This window comes from Ambystoma mexicanum, chromosome 6p (genome assembly GCF_040938575.1).
Source record: "Ambystoma mexicanum isolate Mex_15411 chromosome 6p, UKY_AmexF1_1, whole genome shotgun sequence".
In the NCBI taxonomy this organism is placed as follows: Eukaryota; Metazoa; Chordata; class Amphibia; order Caudata; family Ambystomatidae; genus Ambystoma; species Ambystoma mexicanum.
The window spans coordinates 222069247-222095422 of NC_090935.1; the positions used below are offsets into that span (position 1 = coordinate 222069247).

General features: G+C 51.5%; 1 protein-coding gene across 1 annotated transcript in view; it reads right to left on the bottom strand.

Moving 5' to 3' along the window:
• The window catches only part of EPG5 (ectopic P-granules 5 autophagy tethering factor), a 2517217-nt gene that overhangs the window by 2120674 nt on the left and 370367 nt on the right, over window positions 1-26176 (bottom strand). The window contains exon 10 of the mRNA XM_069626898.1: window positions 16904-17059. Within this exon, the coding sequence (XP_069482999.1) occupies window positions 16904-17059 (156 nt within the window). The remainder of the gene's footprint in view (window positions 1-16903; window positions 17060-26176) is intronic.

Sequence of the window (26176 nt, forward strand, 5' to 3'; positions counted from 1 at the left end):
ACAGCACTTGCGGTAGGACAGGGACTGGAGGAAACGCGTACAGCAGTGGGAATGACCACTCCACCACGAACGCGTCTCCTAAGGCTCCTTTTGGAGGAAATTCCCGCGAGCAGAACCTCTCGCACTTCCGGTTGACACTGGAGGCGAAGAGATCCACTTGAGGGATCCCCCAAAGGGCAAAGATCTCCAGGTGAATCTCCTGAGCTAACTCCCACTTTCGAGAGATCGTGCTCTGCCTGCTCAGAGCGTCCTCCATCACGTTTTCATCTCCGGCCAGATGAACTGCCGAGATTGAAACTTCCTGCTGGATGGCCCAGAACTCAAGCTGCATCGCCTCCCTGCACAGACCCTGCCCCCCCCTTTTTGTTGAGATAGTGCATGGCCACTGTGTTGTCCGTCAGGATCAGGACATTCTTTCCTCGCACAGTCGGCAGAAGCCTGACGGCCCTCAGCTCCAACAGATTGATATGGAGTCTGGACTCCGACGGAGACCAACGACCGCTGACTGTCAGCTCGTTGGCATGAGCTCCCCATCCCATGAGGGATGCATCCGTCACGATCGTCACCTCCGGCCAGGGAAGCCAAAACGGAGCCCCCTTCATCAAGTTGCCTTCGACGGCCCACCACAGAAGGTCCTGGGCGACCGAGGGCGGCACCTGAACCGGGTCCGACATCCTGCCAGAGGACTGCGACCATTGCATCTTGAGTGCCCACTGCAAAGATCTCATCCGCAGGCAAGACTCTGGCACCAGAAGAATGCAGGATGCCATGAGGCCGAGCAACCTAAAGAACTCGAACTCAGGGAGCGTCTGGGCATGCTGAAACGTGTGCACCATCTGCTGAATGTGAAGAGCCCTCACATGGGAGGAAAACACTGCCCCAGGGAAGGGTCGAGCACTGCTCCGATGTACTGGAGCCGCTGTGTTGGCGTCAAATTGGACTTCTTTAAATTGAGGGAGAAGCCCAGCCTGTGAAGGGAGTGGCAGGTGACTGACAGATGATCCAGGACCTGCTCGGGAGAGCGCGCCCTGATCAACCAATCGTCCAGGTCGGGGTAGACGTGAATCCCCCCCTTGCCGGAGATTAGCTGCCACCACCACCATGAGCTTGGTGAAAACCCTCGGGGCGGAGGTCAATCCGAACGGCAGGACCCGAAACTGAAAGTGCGAGTCGCCAACCGCGAACCTCATGTACTTCTTGTGCTTGGGATGGATCGGCACCTGGAAGTAAGTATCCTTGAGGTCGAGAGACACCAACCAGTCCTGAAGCTGAAGGGCCTGGAGGACTTGAGAGAGAGTAACCATCTTGAACTTGTCCTTCCTGAGAAGTTTGTTCAAACCGTGCAAGTCCATGATGGGTCGCAATCCCCAGTCTTTCTTCGAAATCAAAAAATAAGGGGAATACCATCCCTTGTTCCTCTCCGCTACAGGCACCAGTTCTATGGCGCCTTTCTCCAGCAGGGCTTGAATTTCCTGCGCAAGGAGCGGATCCGGACTCTTCAAAGAGAGGTTCCCTGGTGGATTGTCGTGAGGCCTCTGCCGAAAGGGAAGACAGTAGCCGTGGGTTATGATCTCCAGAACCCACACATCTGAAGTAATGGCACGCCACTCTACAAGATGCTGCGCCAGCCTTCCCCCAACCGGCGACCCATGGGACATGGCCTCATGACTGAGTGGTAGCGGCTGCGCCGTTACCTGAGGGCAAAGTGGCAACTGCCCGAGCGGCCTTGGCACCACGGGTACCCTGTCGTCCACCTCTGGTACCCCTGCGTTGGCCTCTTTGACTGCTAGCTCCTCTCGCTTTACTGAAGGACGATTAATAGCAAAAGGAACCACCCCTCCATTGCTGTCCCCTAGGACGAAAAGGCGGAGGTTGGCGAACTGCAGCGCCCAACGACTTCGCTGCAGCTTTGGAGGTCTGCAACCTCTCAAGGCTCTCGTCAGCCTTGCTGCTAAAAAGGTGTTCACCGTCAAAGGGCATGTTGAGGAGCCAGGACTGCACATCAGGAGCAAACCCCGACTTCCACAACCACGCAAACCTGCGTATCACGGTGCTCGCCGCCATGGACCTGCTGACGCATTCAGCCATGTCCAAACCCGACTGAATGGACTCACACATGGCATCCTTACCATCCTGGACCATAGCAAGGAAACCATCCCGTTCGTCCCCTTCGGGAATATGTTCAGCCGCTAACGCAACAAAGTTCCACAGATTGTGTGTGAAACGAGACAAGGCACATATGGAGTTGGCCGCCTGAAGCGCCATACCACCCGAAGAAAACACTTTCTTCGCCCAGCTATCAAAACGTTTGTCGTCCCTATCAGGAGGGATGGTAGGGTACGATGCCTGCTTTGCCGGGGCCGTGGCCACCTGCACCACCAAACTCTCCGGAGTGGGGTGCCTGGTCAAGTAGCAGGGGTCGCTACTGGCTGGACGGTATTTTCGTGACAAGGACCTGCCCACCGCCGGGAGACTCTCCGGAGCAGTCCAAGCCGCCGCCACCCTTCTCTGTAGAGCCATATGAAACGGCAGTACCGGGTCAGTTGGGGGACAAACATCAAGGATGTCCGTGAGATCATCCTGCACAAACTCCCCTAGGGGAGCAGACCACCCCAAGTACTCGGAGACCCTAGCCATAAGGCGCCGGTACGAGGAATCGGCATGAGAGCCAGGCTCAGGCCTACAAAACTCCACCTCCAGAGAGGTGTCCAGTCCACTGGCATCATGCAGTGACGGTCTCGGGCCATAACCAATTTAACGATTTGAGGCAATCTCATCTGGAACCTGACTAGGAACCAGGCCATCAGAATCCTCATCCACCTCCGAAATATATTCCAGGTGGTGAAAAGAAGGCACCTGAGAGTGCTTGCTCTTAACCAGAGCCTTTCTAGGGGGTTCCCCTGTGCCAGGGGGTACCTCCGACACCCCGGCCTCGAAAGGCATCGAGGGCGTCGAGTGAATCAGCGCCGGCGTCGAGAGAACAGGCATCAGCACCGAGAGGATCTGCGTCGAGTAAATCGGCGTCGACATCAGATGCAGCGCTGCCAGCATCGACGGCGTCGACACAGTCCTCGAAGCCGGAGCTCCGAGCGTGTCCTTCGACGACCTGAGCGTCGACGACTTCCTCGGAGCCGGAGCCTCAAGAAAGCCTGTCGAGGCCCTTGACGCGTCAGACGTCTATGTCTTCCTCGAAGACATCACAGGTGCACACGGTCTCGAACGCGTCGAGGACCGGGACCTGGAACGGGTACGTCGAGAACGAGTCCCCTTGTCCGAACGGGACCTCTCCCGTGACTCGTGCCGACCACTCTTGCGAGCGGTGTCTCTCGACCTCTCACGGCCGACCCCACTCGGGGGTGCGGACGGCTTAGTACCCTGCGACTCGAGAATCGGCAGCATTTTCTTCCCGAAGGAAGCCCATTCCTCCGGCGTCACACGGCTGGTGGGGTAAGCGACGTGCCGAGCAGAGTCCTCAGAAGAGGACCTGGAAGACGAGCGCTGTCGGCGCTTCCGAGAATGCCTCGAAAAGGCCGAGGAGTGGCGAGACCGCCTCCTAGAAGGAGACCCACGAGACTTCCGACGACGAGGCAGAGAGTCACCTCTCGAATCATCCGTCGAAATCCCCGCAGACTTCGACTTCCGGGGCTTGGACACCGGACCTACCGACAACTTCTTACGTTCCCGTAAGGCTTTGGACGTGAGCGACTGGCAGTCGATATAGTCATCCGTGTCGTGGGCCTCCCCGAGGCACCAGAGGCAGGCGCTGTGCGAGTCCGTCACCGACATCTTGGACCCGCACTTCTTGAAGCCCGGACGCAGGGTCGAAGACGAAGTAGAAGACATCTTCTTACGAAGGATTTTCTCACAAAAACGAACAGGTTCGAAGAACCGAGAAGAACAGAACTCCAAAGAGTCGAGGCGTAACCGAGATTCACAAAGGAACACGTTCACGGAAAAAACGGAACTGAGGCTACGGGCGTCGTGCGTCCTACTTATCACATCGGATGACGTCGGAGGAGGTCCTCGACGAAGGCGCATCGACGTAGAAAAAGTTTCCGAAGCAGCACAGCTGTGGTGATTACCTGTCGTAGATATGGAATACGTCGGAGGACACAATCCCCTCGAATGACCATTTTAACAACCTCCCCCCTCCCCAACTAGGAGATCTTAAGAGCCTTCCACCTCCTTAAATCCTTCTTAATTACCTCTAACATGGGTGGGTAATTCACGCCGTACCAGCCTCCCAGGGAAGGGATTATCCGGATCCCCAAGTAACGTATCCCGCCCGGGCTCCATTTAAACGGGGAGAAAGCTTTCAACTCCCTCGCCTCGTTCTCCTCCAAGGATAGGTTCAGCAGTTCAGATTTCTGCCAGTTAACCCGCAAGCCCGAAACTTCCCCAAATTTGGTCAGCACTTCCATACTCGCCCTAATGGACTCCTTCGGCTGCATCAGCATGAGTGGCATGTCGTCCGCAAATGCGGCCATCTTGTGCTGGCTCCCCCCGAACGGCACACCCCGGATTTCGTCCATCTTCCTTATAGCCAGTGAGAGGGGATCCAGGTATATAGGATAAAGCAGGGGGGACAAGGGGCACCCCTGTTTCGTCCCTCGCTTAAGCCTAATTGGGTTTGATAATTCTCCAATAACCAAGATTCGCGCACTGGGGTTCTTATAATTTGCCTCCACCATGCCAATGTACTCTGACCCAAAACGCATCCTTTCCATGACTCGGAACAAGAAAGACCACTCCACCCGATCGAACGCTTTCTCAGCGTCGACCGCTAATAGGATCGCCGGAGTGGACGTCTTCCTCGCTTTCTTGACCACATGGGCCACCCGTCTAACATTATCAGCCGTCTGCCTCCCTGCCACAAAGCCTGTCTGGTCCTGATGAATCAGCGAAGGTAAGAACTTTTCTAGCCGCCTAGCCAATATTTTAGTATACATTTTCGCCTCTGTGTTTATGAGGGAAATGGACCGATAAGATGTGCACACTTCAGGGTCCTTACCTGCCTTGCGTATGAGCTTTATTTTTGTCTCCTCCATCGAGGGGGTAATGCTGCCTCTGAGTCTGAATGAATTGAATAACTGCGTTAGGTAAGGGACTAACAGATGCGAGTAGAGTTTATAAAAGGAGGCTGGATAGCCATCCGGACCCGGGGCTTTACCACGGGGAAGAGCCGCTATAGTAGCCTGGACCTCATCCTCCGTAATGACTCGGCCTAACTCTCTCCTCTTGTCCTGAGCCGGGTGTGGGGGGGGGAGGGCCTCAAGAAACTCCATTTGAGGCTCAGAACCGGGATTTTGTGACGTGTACAATTCTTCATAGAACTCAGCCAACCTCCCCTTGATCTCGTCTGTCTGAGTGGGTCTTCCACCCTCCTCTCCCCTCATAGCCAGAATAGTATTGCATTCCCTGTCCCCTCTCAGTAGGTGCGCCAGGAGCGAGTCAGCCTTGTTGGCCTTCGCATAAAACCTTTGTTTTACCCTAAGCAAAGCCCCCTCTGCCTTCTTTGTCCTGAGGATCCTCAGTTGGCCCTCTGCCGCCCTATACTCCCTATACACTCTTCGAGTGGGATTCTCACCCAAACGTACCCTGGCGACCTCCACCTCCCCTTCCAACTGCACCTCGAGCTCTCGTAGCAGCTTATTTCTTTTTGCCTGTAAAGCAATAAATTCTCCCCTCAGGGTAGCCTTAAACGCGTCCCATCTAACCTCAAGGCTCGTGTCTACTTTGTTATCCCGTTCGAAGAAGTCTTGAATCTTACTACCTATCTCCTCCCGCGCTGCCTGATCTTTCAAGAGAGCCTCGGGAAATTTCCAACCCCACACCCCCGGCATGCGCCTCCCCAATCGAAGCTCCATCCAAACCACCTTGTGGTCCGCTATCCCTTTAGGGCCCACCTCTACCGAGTCCACCCCTCCAATTAGGCTTGCCGACGCCCAAATATAGTCAATGCTTGACTGGGTTCTATGAACATCTGACAGAAAAGTGAACCCCTCCTCTTCTCCCCTCAGCGTCCTCCACACATCTCGCAAACCCGCCTTCTCCCACCGTTCCTTCAGTTGAAGAGGCTACTGCGTCCCCTCCCCCCGCGAGATGCATGCGGTCCCTCGCCTTGTCTCATGTTATGTTCAAATCCCCCATCAGTATCACTTGCCCCCTCGCGAAATCCTGTAGGATTCTCAATACCTCCCGCAAGAATTGATCCTGGCCCACATTCGGGCCATATACCGAGGCTATAGTGTAGGGCGTACCCATGTGCTCTCCCCGAACCATAATATATCTCCCACTCCTGTCCTGGAGGACATTAGATACTCGAAAGTCCAACCCCCTTCCAAACGCCAGAGCCACTCCCCCCTTCTTAGTGCGGCCCGAAGCGAACAGTATCTGTGAGAAGCCCCTTAGCCGTATACGGTGCTGGTCCCTCCGCAGAAAATGGGTCTCCTGTAAAGCTAGGACATCTGGCTTATGGGACCTAGTAAATTGTTTCAGCTTTGTCCTCTTTAGAGGGGAGTTCAGCCCCCGAACATGGTGTGTTAGCCACTTGAAGTTTGGGGGAATAGACTAGAAGCTCCTCCTCGCCGGCCCCTGCCCCTTAGACCTGGTCCATCCTGCCTCCTTTCCACACCCCTCAGGGGGGTACGGTAGGGCCCCACTTCTCCATTACCCTCTACCCCCTTTCCAGCACCACAACTTGCTTGAGTTAACCAACCAGACTTTACGACCGTTTCCCAGACATTACCTCCCCCCAACCCCCCACCCTGCAACCCCAACTTAGGATGGGACCAATCCCATTCCCCGCCGCCCAACTGAGCACCCTCTCGGTGCAAAAACATCATCCCACCCACCCTGCCGGGCCTCATCGCCCTCATTGATCCCAACATGTTGCGCTTCCTCCCCCCGAGCTCCTCTGTCACCTTTAAGGGTCCACCACCCCTTGCACCCAGTGGTCCGGATCAGACGCTCCCCTGACTACCAAGCCCTCCCTCATCGCGGGCTCCTCCATTCTCCCTTGGCAAGCCACTGCCATTTCCTCTCGGGCACCTTCGCCTTTTGTCTACTACTGTAGACCACTCCCAAGGCCTCTGCCTCGGCCTGCTGCCCATTGTTCCCTCTGCACCACCCGCAGGGCCCTCATCCAGGTCAATCCGCAGCGTACTGGCACCTTCTTGGATTTATGTAACCCTCCTCTGTGAGCCTTCCCAGTTGAATACCAAGCCAAATGGGAACGTCCACTTGTAATGTACTCCACGCTCCTTCAGAGCCTTCAAAACCGGCGCCATCTGTCTCCTCTTTACCAGCGTAGTGGTAGCTAAGTCCTAGTATAGGGCTATCTGTTCTTTGAACATTATGGGTTCCTTCTTCCTCGCAGCCTGGAGTACCGCCTCCTTCTGCACGTATCTGGCGAAGGCGACAATAACATCCCTCGGCTTCGAGGCGGGTCCCTTAGTTAGCTTGCCAACTCTATGGACGTGGTCCAGCTCGATGGTGTCCGGCCCCCCCTCCACTAGGATGGCCGCGAAGATGCCCTGAATTTCCTGTTTCAGGTCCTTGTCCAGGACCGCTTCTGGCAGTAGCTTCACCCTAATATTAATCCTCTGAGATCTGTTTTCGATGTCCTCCATCTGGATCTCCAGATTCTTAGTTGCTACATCTAAGCGCTCTATGGCCTCGCTATTAGCCGTAGTCTCTTTTTCCGCTTCCTGGAGTCCCCTCTCCAGAAGGTCAGTCCTTTCGCCCAATTGCCTTAGATCTCGCTTAATCTCCCCAAGCGCCTCGTTGAGGTCCGTCCGCATGAGCTGAAACTGCTCTTGGAATGTCTTGGTCAGGCTGGTATGAAGCGCCTGGATCTCGCCCAGAAAGTCGTGTCAATTGATCGGGATAGGGTCCAGCATCCCCTCTGCTGCCCTCTCCTCCGGCCCCTCAGCGCTACTCTCCACGTCCCCGCTCATTATCTGTGTCAGCCACAAGGAGTGGAGGGTGCCTTGAAAGTCCCGCGACTGCTGTGGTTGCTTCCCACTTTTCCCTCTATTTCGCGTGGCCATTAGCGCAAACTTTTGTTAGCCACTAGGGATTGGGTTCCACGTTTCCTGCAGCTGCTTAGCTTCTTGTAAAGGGTACCCCTCCGCCTGGTCCCTCTGCAGGGGCCAGTACCCTTACCCACCGCAGGCCAGAACGGCGCCGCGGGCCACTATATCTACCGTCCCCACACGGTGCCCCCGTAAGGCCGCTGGAGAGGGGGAAAAAAAAAAAAAAGGGGGGGGGGGGGGAGTGTTCGTCCACAGACTACATCTATCCAATCAATAAGGAGGCTCACTCCGACCCGTGTGTGCCAGATGATCCATATGCAGACAAGGCCCCTCAGTTGTAGTTGGGTGCACAGGGGCCACCCGAAGCACGGGGGACACCCCTAACACCGGGGCTTCTTCAGGGGCATCCAGCCCCTTTGCCACTCCAGCTACTGTAGCCCAAGCCTTCCCGGGGCCAGTCCCCGGCTCCCGCTTGCTCCTCGCTCACCACCGGCTTGACTGTTTCCAAGAGGCAGGGGGCACACTGCCCCACCATGGGCTGCCTCGGTGGGCCTCTGCCTCCCTGCAGAGTCCTGCGCTGGCCGCCGCTCTCTCCTCACGGTTCTCCGGCATCAGCGCACAGCTCCCATTCTTCACCTTCGGGGGGCGGGCGCCCACATGGAGCCGCACGGCCGCTTCGCCCACGACTGTCTCACCAGGCTCCCGCCTCCCCGCGGCGAGCCGCGATGGCCGCCTCACTCCCCAGCACGGCCTCCGACAGCTGTGTGCCGCCCACAGGAACCGACCAGCTCCCTCGATCTCTGCCTTTGTCTCCGGGGGAGGGGGCCCGCTCCAAGCCGCACTCTCGCTCTGCCTCCGACAGTGAGAGCTGCCGAGGCGAAGACCACTGCCCGATGAGCCCCCGTCGTTGGATTCATGCCGTGGTCAACCCGCCAGCTCCTCCTCTTCCACCCGATCCTCTCTCTGCCCCTCGCCTCTCGATAACAAAGCCTCCCAGAAAGGTGCCAGGGGCTCCCCCAAGCTTTTTTGTCGGGTTGCAGGTAAGCAGCGGGGTGGTGGACTGCTTATATTAGCCCGAGGTACCGGAGGGCACGGCGGTTGCGACTACACTTGCCCTGCCGCCATCTTGGAATCCCCACTGTACACTTTTACAAGGAGTCTCACACTCTGTCCCTAGTAACTGTCTCAACATTGACATCTAAGCAATGCTAATGTACAATAGGAATATAGTCACAGAAAGCAGTGCAAGCACGGTTCCTCATTGCCCCTAGGGGTAAGAGCCCAAACGGTGCACCCAAAAGGCTTCTCGTTGTTCAAGTCTTCTTTGTATGTTCCCTCTGAAAGACTTCTTGTCAATGACCTCCAATACCTGGAATCTCTTTTACACCGTCAAGTGTCCATATTCGTGGTAATGCCTAGCCACTACAGAATTCATATTATGTGTTTTTATACACTACCTGTACTCGTTCCACCGTATCGTGGCTTTTCTGGTTGTCTGTCCCACGTAGTAAAGACCACAGGGGCAACGTATGCAATATACAACATGCTCAGATTCACAAGTTGCATGGCATTTCAAAGCTATCTTCTCTCCACTCCTGGGATGAAACGTGACAGATCCTTTGATGACACTATTACAATTTCTACAGTTTATTTTTTTTATTTTTTTATTTTTGTTGGCAGAGGCAGAAGACAAACACACACATCAGAGCAGCAATACAGAGACAATTTGGATATATGAACAGAGTTCAGTGGCACATATGAATAGTGAGTAGTGATAGCATGGAGATCACGGACCCATAGGGCATCAAGTAACAAAGCACAAAGTAGCATTGATTACGGTGAGTTATCCAAAGAGGAGCCGGCTTCGAGGCCATTCAGGTAACTATTAAAGTCAGTCCAAATGTTTTTGGGGCGGGATCGCGCCGGGAGGGTGCTGATGTACTCCTCGCAATTCTGAGACCAGGTCAACAGGTTCAGCCATTCCGAAAGGTAGGGAGGGCAGAGCGTTTCAAGTCTTGTAAGATACATTTTTTGGCAATTACACAGCACACATTCAAGAATTTAGCAGCCCCTCTGGCTCCCTCATCCCCCCAAACCCCAAACAGTACCCCCAGCGGGTCAGGTTCGATGTCCGAATCACAGATTTCAGACAAAGTTTTCAGGATTTCCTCCCAGAACGGGGTTAGCAGTGGGCAGTCCCAGAACATGTGTAAGTGGCCTGCATCGTTCGCGCCACAACGAGAGCATAGCCGTGGGTCGGAGTGGGCGAACCTGGAGAGCTTACGTGGGGTGTAGTAGAGCCTGTTCAACAGTTTATACTGTATGGTGCGGTATCGGAAATTCAGGGAGACCCTATTAGTGTGAGAACACATTTTCCCCCACAGCTGGTCCGTGAGTTCTACCTCCAGTTCAGTGGCCCAGTCGTCCCGCACCCTGGACAGTTGCGGTGTAGCAGTTGCGAGAAGGAGTTTATATAGTGATGGTACCCCCCCGCGGGCCCCGCCTGAGTTGGCAATGTACAGAATCCCAGGGGAATCAGGGGGCTCGTGGGGAAACTCGGGCCACATATCGCGTAATGCAACGCAGAGTCTGTAATATTGCAGCAGTTCCAATGGTGACCCCGAGTGACCCGGTTTCCAGGTCTGTGGTGTACTGAATAGCCCATCCGGGTAGAAGTCGGTTAGGGCCAGGTACCCCGGGACCGCCAATGTCGTGCCAAAGCCATGTCGTTTGTAGGTTCTAATCCGGGGAACTGCCATGCGGGGAGCCACTTGTAGTATGGGCGTTCCTCCACACCCGCTGCAAATATCCGTTTCCAAGCCGATATGGTAGTATGGACTGGGTCTATGGGCGAGTCTGATTGATATTGTTGATGTAGGATCAAGGTCATTATATTGGTGCCAGAGGCTGCAAGGGCCTCTAGCCTGACATGTGGGTGAGGGGGAGGCCCAGGGTACCAGTAGGTGGCAAACTGTGGCGATCCAGTACCGCATCAGGTCAGGGGCAGTGAACCCACCTTTCTCGTAGGGGAGAGTCATGGCAGCCCATTTTTTCTGCACCGCACCAGAATGCCACAGGAACTGGGTGCACAGCTTGTGCAGATCAGCAAAGTACCTCTTGCCGGGCCATATGGGAACATTCGTGAATGTGTACAATAGTTTGGGGAGTAAAATCATTTTAACCAGTGATAATCTACCCGCCAATGACAACGGGAGAGAGCGCCAACGCGCTATCTTGGACTCCACCAGTTCTGCCACGGCCAGGTAGTTGTTGGCTAAGAGAGCTTCTTTGGTCAAGGACACCTGGACTCCCAGATATTTAATCCCGTCGGGAGACCACAGTAGCGGGTGCTCCGTGGCAGGTTGAATCGTGGAGCACGCGAGGGGGGGGGGGGGAGAGTTCGGATTTGGCATAGTTGATGGTGAATCCAGAATATGTACTGATGCGAGTGATGTCGCGCAAAATAGGGTCAAGGTGGAGGTCAGGGTTTCTGACAAACATACATCGTCTGCATACAGTGAAATAATCTCTGGAGTACCCTGTAGCCGTAACCCTTTACGTGAGTGGCGCTCCCTGACAAAGTCTGCCATAGGCTCAATGGCCAGTGCGAACAGGATCGGGGAGAATGGGCATCCCTGGCGGGTGCCTCTGTAGAGAGGGAACACGGCAGATGTTGAGAGTTGACGCGGACCCTGGCGACCGGAGAGGTGTACAGCAGTTTGATATATGCAATCATCCTAGGCCCAATGCCCATGGTCTCCAGGACCAGCCACATATACCTCCAAGACACCATGTCGAACGCCTTCTGAGCATCCAGGGTGACCGCAACTGCACTCACGTCCTGATCGATTCGTGCCAGGACGTTAAGGAGCCTCCTGATATTGTGTGATGTGGTCCTCCTGGGCACAAAACCCGACTGGTCGTCGTGCACCATATATGGCATAACAGACAGGAAGCGATTGGCGATCACCCTGGCAAAGATTTTGGTATCCAGGTTCATAAGTGAAAGGGGCCGGTATGATCCGCACTCATCAGCAGGTTTGCCAGTCTTGAGCAGCACTGTAATAACGGCCTCGCGTAGTGTCGGGGGAAGGGATCCCAGCCAGAGAGACTCGTTCCACACCCTTAGCAATTCGGGGGCTAGTATGGCCACATGTTCTTGCCCAGCGCCTTTCCTTTTGGGAGACTAGAAATAGCCTCCACTATCTCATCCAGTGTAACGGGGGAGTCTAGCTGGTCTCTTGTAGCGGGGGAAACAATGGTGGTGGGAATCTGCTCCAGGAGTTCCAGCATCTGGGATTTGCCATGTTCGGGGGGCTGAGAGTATAAATCAGAGTAGAAGCCTGTGAAGACCTCCAGGATATGCTGATCAGACCACTGTATCGCCCCGACTGTCCTTAACACAGGTAATTTGGGAATGGCCCCACTCTCCCCTCGCCAAAGCGGCCAGCATTTTGCCCGGTCTGTCGCCCTCGCCGTATTTCCGTGCCGCCTGTGGGTGGCTGAAGCACTGGACTTCCCTATTGGCCTGCTCGTTGAAGATCTTGAGCTCTACACTGATCTAGGAGAGGACTCCCGGGTCAATGGAGGCTGGGTGGGCTTGCTCCAGATCCCTTAATTTAGTCTCAGTGCGGGATAGAGTAGCTCTTATGGTTTTAAGGACTCCTGATTCCCTAGAGATGGATGCCCCCCTAATGAAGGCCTTAAAGGCGTCCCAGGGGACCCCCAGTGTGGTGGACTGCGGCAGGTTGTGCTCAAAGTACGATTGGATGTCGGCTAGGATGTCCGCCCAAAACATGATGTCCTGCAAAGCGGCCGATTTGAAGGGCCATGTATTGATGGTGGGAGCCGAAATACCAAGTTCCAGGGATAACGCAATTGGCGAGTAGTCAGACAGTGTGCGTGCAAGTATACATGTCCCCGTCACCCTGCCCAGCAAAGGGCCGGACAGTAGGAAAAGATCGATCCTGGAAGAGCTGTCGTGAACTAATGAGTAGTAGGTGTACTCCCACGCTTGTGGGTGTAATGCCCTCCATACATCGTGAATGTCGTCGAGTGTCACGCAATGAGTCAGGAGTCAACGCGCTGCACCTGGCAGGGGCCTGGGGGCTGTGTTGGTCATGTCCATCATGGTATTAAGGATGAAGTTCATGTCCCCACCCCAGATGATCTGCACCCCCACGAACCCTAGTAAAATGGACACCACCTGGTCAACAAACTCTGGAGAATCAACATTGGGGCCGTAGGTATTCACCAGCAAATAATCACTGTTGGCAATGGCGCAGAACAACACTATGTATCTCCCCTCCGGGTCTATGTAGCTCTTGTGGAGAACCAACTTGAGCGACTTATGGATCAAAGTCACCACCCCTCTGGCACGAGAGGAGGCCCCCAGGTTGGCGCAATGCTCCTATCCAGTGGGCCCGTGGAGTGTGTCTCCTGCAGGAGGAGTATTTTGCATCCGTGCCTGCTGGCATATGCCACAATCTTGCGACCCTTGGTAAAGTTGCTTAGGCCCCGAACATTCCAGGACATAATATTTACAGGCATTCTAATGATCTACACAAGATACACTTAACTGGAGAGAACATAGGGTGTGTTACTTGCACCGATAGCATATGAGAAGTCTAGTGCACCTCCCACCACTGTTGTCGTAAGCCAAATGTGAGGATGTGGATGCCCCAATGCGATGCGGTCTGCCAAGCCGCCTCCACCATTTGCCATTACACTTCTCCATTCCCCAACAAATCCCCCCCCCCACCCTCACTGCTCACCCCCAACTTGCAGTGCAATCCCCCCTCCCCCTAAGGCCAACAAAACAAATGACGACGAGGGACAACATCCAACGGGGATGTGCCCCCACCATGGCCCAACTGGGGCCAGCCATCGAAAACACCCAATCAAACATTAACATTGCCATTGCAGTGGGGTGTGCTGTTGCCGTGAGGACGGCCGTATAAGTATCATGTAGGACAGCAGCAGCCGTCTGGTGTAGGTTCTGCAGTAAGTGGATCTTGTGACAGGTCCCAGGGTCAACTGGCCAGTGAGTGTAGGATGTGAACTGTGGAGTGTTGAGTAGTCGCGTTCAGTTCCAAGCACTGAAGGCGCACAGAGATTATTGTCCAGAGTACCAGCGGTGAGCCAGGGGCCAGAGGGCCATAGATGGGGCCAAGCGTGATGAGCTTGCGGTAGAGTATTGCTAGTTACCCATGTACACTGACGAGGAAGAAGGGGTTTTGCTGGATAGGTTGATTAGGTCCCAATAGGTCACGGCGCGTTGGGTCAATTTCCCTCAGCGTGTCCACCATCTAGATCATGGAGAGGGATATGTGCTTCAATGAATTTCACCACCTCGTCAGGCACAGTAAAGAAATCTAATTTGCCACTGAACATGATTTTAAGACGAGCGGGGAACAAAATGGCGTATGGGACATTGCGCTCCCTGAGCAACTTCTTGACCCCGAGGAATTGGCGCCTCTCCTGCTGTACAGCTATTGAAAAGTCAGGGAAAATCTGGATGGTATTGGCCTCAAAGCGTAGTTCGCCCTTCTCACGTGCCAGGCGCAGGATAAGGTCTCTATCGCGGTAGTTTAAAATTCTGGCGATGATGGGCCTTGGAATGTCCCCTGGTTTGGGACTCGGCGAGAGGGCCCGATGGGCACATTCCACCGTGAAGTAGGGAGAGAGGGCCGGGTCGCCAAGGAGATCTTTGAGCAATGTTTCAATGGCATCTTCCATGCGCCCTTTCAGGGCGTTTTCGGGAACACCAATGATACGCAGGTTATTTCTGCGAGAGCGCGATTCCAAGTCGTCGCACTTAGCTTTCACACCTTTCATGCCGCGGGATAGGGAGGTGACCGTGTTCTGCAACACTAGAATGTCGTCTTCGTTCGTCGAAATTCTGCTCTCCGCAGAGATTCTGGTGGCCGCTTGGTCCACGCGTGTCTTCAGGGAGGCCACATTGGCGTTAATGCCATCCAGTTTCTCGTGGAACGAGGCGAAGTTTTTAGCCATGGTTTCCATGAGTGTAGTTAGGTCGGGCCGGTTGCAAGGGGATGGGGGACCGGGTCCGGTTCCTCCTGTACGGATGATGTATGTGCGGATTCCGACCTCGGGACAGATTTGGTAAATTTGTCCATGGCTCCCCCTTTCGAATTCCCTTTGGTTTTGTTGGGCATAGCCGGTAGAATTTCCGATGTGGCACGCCCCTGTGGAATGGTAATGGAGGCCAAACACTCAGCTGGTCAAAGGGGAAATCCCATGTACGGTCAGAAGGTCCAAGCAAGGAGGCAGCGGCGTGTCTAGCAGTTAGGGTCCACGGAGGCCCACCTCCAACGTATGGGATCCAGGCGGGGCACCCCCCCTCCAGAGCGTAGGCCCGGGCTCCGGGCCCTTCGGGGGGCAAGACCAGGTGATGTAGGCCCCAAGCAACTCGGTTCGGGTCCACCCTCCCCGCTCCTCACCTGGGTGCCGAGGTCTCGATCGGGGGCTGCAGATGTCGGGTGGGCAACCGGGCTCCGGCCCGGTCACCCCGCAGCTCAGTGAGGGCAGGGTGCCCGCGCCGCCAACAGGGAGAGCAGCGGAGTTATCTCGGGGGAGGGGCCCGTAGCCGCAGAGCCGATGTGGCGATGAAGAGCAGGGAGGTGCTCCCGTGCAGGCCCCCTGCCGCGTCCGCCCACGTCACAGGGCACCCCAGGAGGGAGACCATAGACAATGTCGAATTCAGTCCACAGGAGAGGTCGGCGCCGGCCGTGAGCTGGAAGGACGGAAGGAGAAGGCGGCAGCCAGGTGCGCGCGGAGGCCCAGTCCGAAGGCCGCCCGCCGGCAGAGACGCCCGGTTCGCCGGATCCCGGGACCGTTTCAGACCAGGATTGCTGTGGCACATGCAGAAAGGTTGCCCACACGGATCCACGAAGTATTGGGTCGCAATAAGAGATGATGCCGTAGTTGATGGCGGATTTTGGCCGGAGCCCCACGGAGCTCAAAGACTAGGCAGCCATCTTGGGCTGCTCAACAGCACCACCCCACAATTTCTACAGTTTAGACAAGGTAACGTACTAGCACGGATAGAGCTCTGTCTATTATCAGTCTGTATGTCAGTGTTGACTAATAAATCACTCAAGTTACGACTATGCTTGTAGGCAAACACTGGACATTCAGATAATAATCCCTTTATCCTGCTGTCATTCTTGAGAGTATCCCAGTTTTTCAGAATGCTATACTTAATCTTGTTACTCTGTGGTGAATACTTAAGAGACATATACAACACTGGGTGTAGTCTTAGCAGTCTTGGTTCGTAAAAACATGGTTGGAAGCTTTAGCTGTAGCTACCTGAAGTAGTTCTTCAAGGTAACCCGACTTCTAAACCTCACACATCTTGGCAAATTCCTCTCTGCATATACCTGCATCACTAATAATACTTTTAATTCCTAGCCATTGCCTATATGGTACATTCTTTACTTCATTTGGTGGATGAAAATCCCATAATGCAGGTTGTTCCAGTCAGTTTATTTGGTGTATAGAGTAGTTGAAATCTGATGCTCTCCACATTAACAGAGCACACAGTTTCTTACTCGCCAAGTGCAAATGATCACTCACCAATGGAAATATCAAAAGGGGCATTTCTGAAAGAATCTCGCAAAAATAATAAAACATATGTTTATCAGTCCAAAAATGAAAGAATTGGAAAGAGGTCACAGAGCATTCACCTTAGTCAACAGGCAGTTAAAAAATAGGATCACGGTCTCTGTGACTTAGCCAAACATAACATAGGATTATTAACTATATATTAACTGTATGTGGAACTCTAAAACAAATTCAAGATACACACCTCTCATCAAATACATAGATCTATCTGCATGGTTTACCTTTTAGCTTTCAGTACTTCAAGAACAGCTCGGAGAAACAGTTCATCATACTCCAGCTGCAACTTCTCTAGGGAGTAGAGTGGCATATTCTTCCCACCATCTTTGCTGTTGCAGATATATTGGGCCCAGTGATCGCTAACATAACAAAGTGTCATCCTACCATGAGAGAAAATAACACAAATTAATATGTTGTAATAGAGATGCCCCTAACAGTAGCCATGTAAATGATGTTGCCCTTAAAGGTGTTTGGTGTGATACATATGTCCCGTCATTACTCTCAAGACAAACTACAAAACTGTGCCATACCCCAAACAGTTATTGCGCATCTCTGTCAGTCTTTGGTTTACTCATTGGAGTTAAAAAAATGACTCGTCAAGTGTCCATATATACATGTGTGTTCTGCTTTTATCCATTGACAGTCAGCACTATAGTGGTCTAAAATTGCAGATGCTTGTCGGGAGTACTATGTATTGTGCACCCCCCTCCCACCTTGTGTATCCAGAACATAGTTTACAGAGGAAAAAAGTAAATTGGTAAAGTGGTGGGGGAAGGAGTGTGCTGATAAATTATAGGGGGTGGGGGTTGAGAAATATGTGGCAAGTTAAAGAAAGAAGGAGAATGTTGATACAGACAAAGTAGATCATAGATCATGGATTGTAGAAAATAGGATGGTAAATACTAAGGTGCCGGATAGAGAAGGAAAAACCCTAAGAAATTGAGCTGCGGGTTATTTGTGTTGTACGTCTCCAGAGCTCTTTTGAATACTATTTGCCAATTTATGTTTTGTCAAGCTGAGAACAGTAGTTGTCTGCACCTCATTAAGAGTTACAACTATAAGTATTGTACTTGTGGGGGTTGTTACAAAGGATTTTCCTTTTGCTGCTTTACCTCCATAGACACCTAATGAACCCACCCAATATTTTGCTTTCGTTTTGGACCTGTCTTGACTTTTTAATGTATGTCCACAGCCCTTGTGCTTTACTTATCTTGCTTAGCTCATCTATTATGGCTGCACTGATCAGTCACTGTGTCCAACAGTGAAGTGAGGCTCTGTCCACTAATTGCAAAACCTGGTTTGTTTTATATTGCACAGCTCACCTGACAGGGAGGTGCAGTAAAGGTACTTAGTATCCCTTTTCGTTTTGTTTTAAGTAACAATTGTATGACTTGCACGATGTGTCCCGGACAGGCTGGTGGCAGCAGATATTTTACAACAGTGTTTTTTACTTTTCTCTAGTGCACTTTTGCATTTTACTGTATAATGCTTTTAAGAGTACTATACACAAAATAATGGCCCAGTCATGAGATTTTGCCGCCCTTTGGCCACCTTGTAGCACATTTTTTTCCAGGCCATAATTTGATGGCAGGCAGCCGTTACATGTAGACCTACACATAGGTAGCTCCTCACTGCCAAATTTAAGTCAATTGCACGATGGAGTGAAAATGTGCAGAGCAAAAGGCGGCATCCTTTCACCCTGAACATTTGCACTCTGCAGTGCAAATAAGTGAACGCTGCCTGCCGTGCAAGCATGGCAGGCAGCATTTACAATTGATCCCTATGTAGTCTGCCTGCTTTACGCTGTTGCATAAAGCTGGCGGGTTCCATAGGGATCCCAAGGATTTACACTGGCATGAAAATGCATGCTGGCACAAATGCTGGGCCAGTTCGATGGCACATTGGAATGGGGGCAGCAGAAACACAAGTTGTGTTCCGCCCCTCCTCTCCGCCATGTAAATAAAAGAAAATTGGGCGTGACGTTAATGGAAGGCGTAAACGCGTTGCGTACCAATAAAAATGAGCTCCCTTGTCTTTTGGCCTTCTTCCTGCCCTCTCAGGGCTGGATACTACATATACGGCAACCCTTTTCCCAGGCAAAGTGGAGGTATGAGTTTGTGGCCAGATTAGGCTTCGACTGTCTAGTCCCATTGCACATTCAATTACTGGGCAGATGTAGTGGCTGGAATTATCAATGATTGGACAATCCCTACCTGTTTAAATGGTGCAGATCCTTATAATGCTAGGTGACTCACGCTCGAAATTAGCATGAAAGGAGGACTCCTGCAGCGATTCTTCACATCGCTGTTGGAGCCAGGACAGGCATAAAGTCCTAACCCTACCTCTCCCTTGCCTGGCCGTAATCTGTGAAGTTCTGGCCAAGGATCTCCCCCTGGGCTTCCCTTAAGGTGGTGGAATTGGAGGAGGACCTCTAAAGAAACGTGCTTGCTTTGTTGTTCACTACCTGGAACAATTACACCTACAAAAACGTGTTTAGTCTTCTTAAAGGTTTCCTAACTCCCTACAAAGGGGTTTTCTGCTCTTTAGATTACATACCTGTAATGTTTTTGTCACTTGCTTTACTACATTTACAGGGTTATCAATTGATCTAACAGTTTGAAAAGTAAAGGGTTGGTGCTCTGTAGCCACAGCACCAATAAGGTGGATGTACATATGTTAATAGCGTATGTTTGGTTGTTTTGTTTACTTGTAGTTTTCATTGAAAGGAGTTTGTTCAAGACCTGATAAATATTACTGTATTTATATACATTCTGGTTAGCATGAATTATTCAGAGCGCTGTATGTTCTTAACTAAACTCATCACCAGCCCCACATTCTCCTTTGTCTAAGCTACACTGCTCAGCCACACTACCTTGATAGAGTTTTTCTGGATAGGAGTGTCTTTCTGTTCACCAGAACAGGGTGGCCTCTCAGAAACTACACAAAGGGTTGACGCTCAAACTCCAAAGTAAAAATTGGTGCTCAGTAGTAAAGCAATAAATACTCAATGAAGGCTCACTGAAGCAATCAGATAATACCAGCTACGTAGAACTCTTAGCAATAAAAGTGTAAGGCCTATAAGCATTGGTATAACTGCTATCAACATAGAAACAAACTGCTGAAACCTTGTCCATGCACATAGATTATAAGAACATATTGTGTTCAGAAAGGGTTTACCTACCTCTGGTACAAAAGCTGAATTAGTGCAGAGAATCAAGGATTACCAGGTGTCTAGGAAAGTTGCTTTGCCTGTCATGTAGATACTAATTCGGGTGCAGGCCTTAGTGGTAGTTGGCCGGCAAATATTTCTCCTGCTGATAATGATGTAAGTGATGACTGATGAAAACAACAAGTTACTTACCCCTGGTAACATTATTTCGACTGGATGTAACTTCCATGTATACCTCATCGTTAGATATCTTCCATTCCAGCTATAACTGCTTTGGAAAAAAGTTTCGGGAGAGGGCGCTGTGTGTCGATGCGGTCAACTCAATGTCCCATGAGGGCCTCCGTCTCGAGGTCGACGTCACCACTGATATATATAGCACAGTGACCGTTAGCTTCAGCTCTGTTTTTACGCCTTCTTACAGAATTACCGGCATCAGTGTGTACAAAACAGTATCAGACCTTGAAAGAGTAAAATGCATGGAAATTCTACTACAGGGCAGGTTAGGAAGGGCGATGAGGAATACGTGGGAAAACATCCAGTCGAAAGAACATTACAAGGGGTAAGTAACTTGTTCTTCGTATGGATTGTGACCTCTCACGTATTCCTCATGTTTAGATAGACTCCCAAAGCAATGTCAGTTTTGGAGGAGTGTGTAAGAATTTTCATGGACAGAATATAAGACTCACTTTCCAAATCCTCCTTCCTGGCCTGAAGACGAAACCAGGCAGTAACATTTTGTGAATAGTAGACCAGGTGGCTGCCGCACAAATATAATTTATCGGCACCCCTCTTTGCAAAGCAGAAGACGTTGCCATGCCCCTTGAGTAATGGGCCCTCAGGCCTTCTGGGGGATCTTTCCCGGGAAACCTGTAGCATTCCATAATGCCAAGTATTATCCATCTGGATAATGTTTGCCTTGTAACTGATAGTCCTAGTTTGCGACCAGTGTACCTCACAAAAAGTTGGTCATCTTGATGTATTTTCATCATCTGTGAAATGTAAAAGCTAAGTGCCCTTTTTGGATCTAGCCTGTGTAGCCTTTCCTCTTCCGTGCCAGGATGTGGAGGCAGATAAAATATTGGCAACATAAGTGAAAATCTGACACAATTTTCAGAAGAAAAGTCGGCTTAACTCTAACAACCTTTTCCTTGTAGATGGTTGTAAATGGTTTAAGGCCTGTAACTCACTCATCCTGCGGGCTGATGTTAACGCGACCAATAAGATGGTCTTAAAAGTCAGCAGTCTCAATGGACACGAATGGGGTGGCTGAAAAGGAGTGCACATACGAAATTTTAATACAATATTTACATCCCAAATTGGAACTTGAAAAGGTGAAAGAGAAAACACATTAGTGAGCCCGTTTAGAAATTGTATGACCAACAGCATCTTGAAATATGACACCTCTTCCGTTACACGCTCGAAGATCGAAAGCGCAGCCAAGTAGCCTTTGATGGTTCCAATCTGGAGCCCCAGATTTGCCAAGTGTAATAAGACAACACCATAGGTGCATTGCACGGAAAAGAGTACACATTTTCCCTGCACCAACTGCAAAATTTGTGCCAACGGCAGCGACACAAGGATTTTGTTGTTGGCCTTCTGGCCGAAAGCACACTCTCCATTATGTCATCCGGGAGGTCCCAATCCTTATATTTCATCCTCTGAAAAACCATGCGTGAAGATTCAGTGTCTTGACCTATGGATGGAGAACCCAACCCTTCTCTCGCGAGAGAAGGTCTTCTCTTTGTGGAAGACGGATTGGAGGGCAGATGGACATGTCCAGAAGGTCCGGGTACCATTTCCTCCTGGCCCTATCCGTAGAAATTAGGATCATGTATTTCCCAAACTTTCTCAACCCCCTGATGACTTGAGGAATAACGAGGACTGGAGGAAACACATACAGGAGAGGAAACTCCCAGTCCACTACGAGCGCGTTCCGTAGAGCTCCTCTTGGGGCTAATTCCCTGGAGTACAAAGGTTTGGACTTCCGGTTGATACTGGTCGGGAACCGATCTACTTGAAGGGTTACCCAAAGGGCGAAGATCTCTTGAAGGACTTCCTGAACTAGCTCCCACTCGTGGGAGACTGATCTGCCTGCTCACAGCGTCCACCGCTGTGTTCTCTCCGGCTAGGTAAGCTGCTGATAGGGAGAGTCCTTCTTGCCCAGAACAAGAGCTGCATTGCCTCTCTGCACAGTGGTACTAACCCTAGACCTCCTCTCTTGTTGAGGTAATACATGGCCACTGTGTTGTCCGTCATTATCAGGACATCCTTTCCCCGTACAGAGGGCAGAAAGGCCTTCAGCACAAGTCTGATTGCCCTCAGCTCCAAAAGGTTGATGTGTAGTTTGGACTCTGATGCAAACCAACTACCGCTGACCGTCAGATAGTTGGCATGGGCTCCCCACCCCGTGAGGGAGGCATCCGTAACTACTGTGTCTCTGGCCAGGGTTGCCAAAAAGGTTCTCCGTTCACAATATTGTCCTTGCAGGCCCACCACAGGAGATCCTGTGCGACCCTATTTTGAACCTGAAGCGGATCCAACATATTGCATGGGAACTAATACCACTGTGTCCTGAGGGCCCATTGGTGGGATCTCATTCTTAGACGAGCCTCTGGCACCAGGAAAATGCAGGATGCCATTAGGCCGAGCAACCTCAAAAAGTCAAATGCTGGAAGGCGCTGGCACTCTGGAATTTGGTGACCATCTGCAGAATGGGTTGAGCCCTAACCTCGGGTGGCGTGGCTTTTGCCAAGGATGCATCCAGGACTGCGCTGATGAACTGGAGTCTGAGATGGTATCACGTGGGACTTCTTGTAATGGAGGGAGAAGCCCAGTCTTTAGCGAGAGTAGCAGGTTACGCGTAGATGATCCAGGGCCTGTTTGGGAGAATGAGCCCTGATCAGCCAATCATCCAGGTAGGGGTAGCCGCGAATCCCCCTTTTCTGAGACACGCTGCCAGCACTACCATCATCTTGGTGAAAAGCCTTGGGGCGGAGGTCAACTCGAAACTGATAATAAGAACTGCCAACGGCAAACCTCAGATACTTTCTGTGCTTGTGATGAATAGGCACATGACAGTAAGCGTCCTGAAGGTCCAATAACACCATCCAATCCTGGAGCTAGAGGGCCTATAGGATCTGAGAAAGGGTGACCATCTTGTACTTGTCCTTCCTGATGAACTTGTTCAAGCATCTCAAATCCAAGAGGGTCTCAATCCTCTGTCCTTCGTGGGGATTAGGAAATAAGGAGATTACCACCCTTTGTTCCGCTCCATCACAGGTACTGGTTCTATAGCTCTACCAAAGGAGGAGTAGTAATAAAAGGACCTACCCCTCCAAGCAGGTCCTTCGAGGTCTGCTGCTTCTCCAGGATCTCGTCAGCCTTGCTGCCAAAAATCTGAGTGGCGTCAAAGGCTATGTTAATGAGTCTGGACTGCACGTCCAGTGCAAATCTTGACTTCAACCACACAAACCTGCGTATCACTACGCTCGCCGCCATGGCTCTGCTGATGCCGTCTGCAGTGTCCAATCCTGACTGAAGATACTCACATCGTCTCCTTTACATCTCTTACAATGTTCAGGAAGCAGTCTCTCTCTTACCCTTTGGAAATGTGTTCAGCCGCCATGGATATGAAGTCCCACAGGGTGAATTAAAACTTTGCTAACGCAAAAGTGACATTAGCTAATTTAAACCAATGCGCAGAAACTCTTATCATCCTTATATGGCGGTATGGTTGGATATGCAACTTGCTTCGATGTTGATGTAGCTGACTGAACTACTAAGCTCAGACTACTTAGACAAGTAATCTGGATCACTACCTGAGGTCCTGTACTTTTGGGTGAGGTTTTTATTTACGGCCGGACTGGTTTCCGGTGCCTCCCAATTTGCCTTAACCCATTTCTGTAGGGCAATATGAAATGGTAGTACATGGTCCTTCTGAGGTCCCTTATCAAAAATATCTGCAAGTTCGTCCTGTTCAAATAGAGGAGAAGGCCTGCCCCATCCCAAAAAAGTCTATCACCGTGGATATAAGTTGTCTGTATGAAGCATTTGCATGCTCTGCTGGGTCTGGTTTGCCAAAATCAAGCTCTGGCATTGTGTCTATGCCACTTACCGACTGAAGGTTCTCAGAGGTCTTTTATTCTGGACTCCTCTGAAATAAGGACCTCAGGAACAATGGGTGCTGCAAATTCAGGAGTATCTTGGTCTGATGTTTCATGTTCCTCATAAATGGAGAATAGAGTCTTCGACGGTCTGTCGTCGAGTCGAGACCTCGACGTTCCTCAAGGGGTTTCAAGCTCATCTCCCCAGCATACAGGCTTTGGCAATGGCCCTTTCCTTGTCTTCTGACGGCGTAACAGGAGCATGGCTTCTCGTTTTCTCTTTTGAGGGGGCCGGAGTCACTTTCTCAAAGATATTTAGCATTTTTTGCCTGAATACCTCCCTATCGGCAGGAGTCACCGACTTAACTGGGCAGGCTTTGTTGCTCTCTCTCTCAGGAGAGGAATCTGAGGAAGTGGAAGGAGACCGATGGGGCCTTTTCTTCATCTTTCTCAATTAAGACGTTTTTTGGGACCTTTTCCTCCGAGGAGAGTCGCCTCTCGGCTCGTCAGATGAGCGCCTTTTCAACGCTGTCGGATTTTGTAGGGGGCCTACCGGCAGCTAACTTCCCATTCCATTCGTTCAATGCCTTACCTGTCGTGGACTGGCAAGACCCACAGTCTGCCGTCCTCTTGGCATCCCCCCCCCCCCCCCCCCCAGTGATGTCGACCTCGAGACGGAGGCCCTTGAGGGACATTGAGACGACTGCATAGACACACAGCGCACTCTGACCAAATTCTTTTCCGAAGCAGCTAAAGCTGGAAGGGAAGATATCTAAAGATGAGGAATACGTGGGAGGACACAATCCATTCAAATTACACTTAATTCAACTGTCAATACTGCAGGTGCTGAAGCATGGTTGGAGAGAAAAACACATACTGTTACGAATCTGAGGATGTCATCCTTTTTTCCCTAAGTGGAGGCCTCTCCCATGGGGCCAGGTAGGTGCGTCCCTACTACAATAGTGTCCCTGGGGATGGTACACTGAGGGAGGATCACATGGTGGAGGAACCCTTTTATGGGAGTGGGGACAGCCATGCTCAGACAACGTGGTTTTCCCCTGCGTTAGTTCACCTAAAACCTTCCCCCATGTTAAATCCGCCGTCCCCTCTTGTGAATAGGGCCAATGTCTGCTATTGTCAGGTTGGTTCACCTAATATACTTGATTACTTTAAAACCACAGAGAATGCGAGTTATACTGCCTATGGCTCGATCTCAAGTATTGGAAAACCTAATGTACTTGGCAATAATTAAACATCAGAGAATGCAAAGCATATGGCTCTGCTACAAGTATTGGGAAATGTAATCTTCTTCAGGAGACTGACACCTTAGAAAATGCAAAGTATGTTACATCTGACTCTGGCATGTACTGAGGAAAAAAAAAAAACACAAGAGGACCAGGAGTCCAAGGTTCGCTCTGGAGAAGCACAGCAAGCGCTTTAGCTTCTCAACATAAGTGATTGGTCCAGAGAAAATCCCTTTTCCAACGCAGAAGTTTAAACATCCCACAGCTGAGAGAGCTCCAGGAAGGAATCCGGTGAGTCGTGCATAGGCAAAAGGGACGCGAGCCAGCTGGAGGGAAGCTAAGAGCGGAGGTCGAGCAGCCCAGCAGTGTCCAAGAAGCAAGAACTGCTCGAGCTGTTGCCGTTTGAAACCTCCGGGCTTCCAGAGCACCGGGGAAGCGGCCATGAGAGAGGACGCACTGCGGGGGAGAAGCAGACACCAAGAGAGCTGCTGCAGACCACGACGAAGCCATGACCGCTACTGGAGCCTCAAGAGAAGCAGCTGCTGCTCAGGAAGGAACAAGTTACTTACCTGTAACTGTTGTTCTCCAGCATGGGTCTGGCATGGATTCACATGCTCATGAATATTCCGTCGTCAGGCCGGGAATGCTCGGTATAGAAAAAAATCAGTATCAGATTTGTTTCTGATCTGTCTTTCTCAGTAGTAACCAATCACTGGTCTCTGGGTCATACTGCCCCCAACCAATGACTGCCCTCTCCCTGAAGTGGCAGTATGACCAAGTGAAGAGCTGCAGAGGGGTAGGCAGGAGGGTTCTCATGTGAATCCATGCCAGACCCATGCTGGAGAACAACAGTTACAGGTAAGTAACTTGTTCCTTCTCCAGCATGGGGTCTGGCATGGATTCACATGCTCATGAATATAAGAATACATAGCAGTATACACATGCACAACCACGGGAGGTGGCAAAAGGCTCAATATCAAG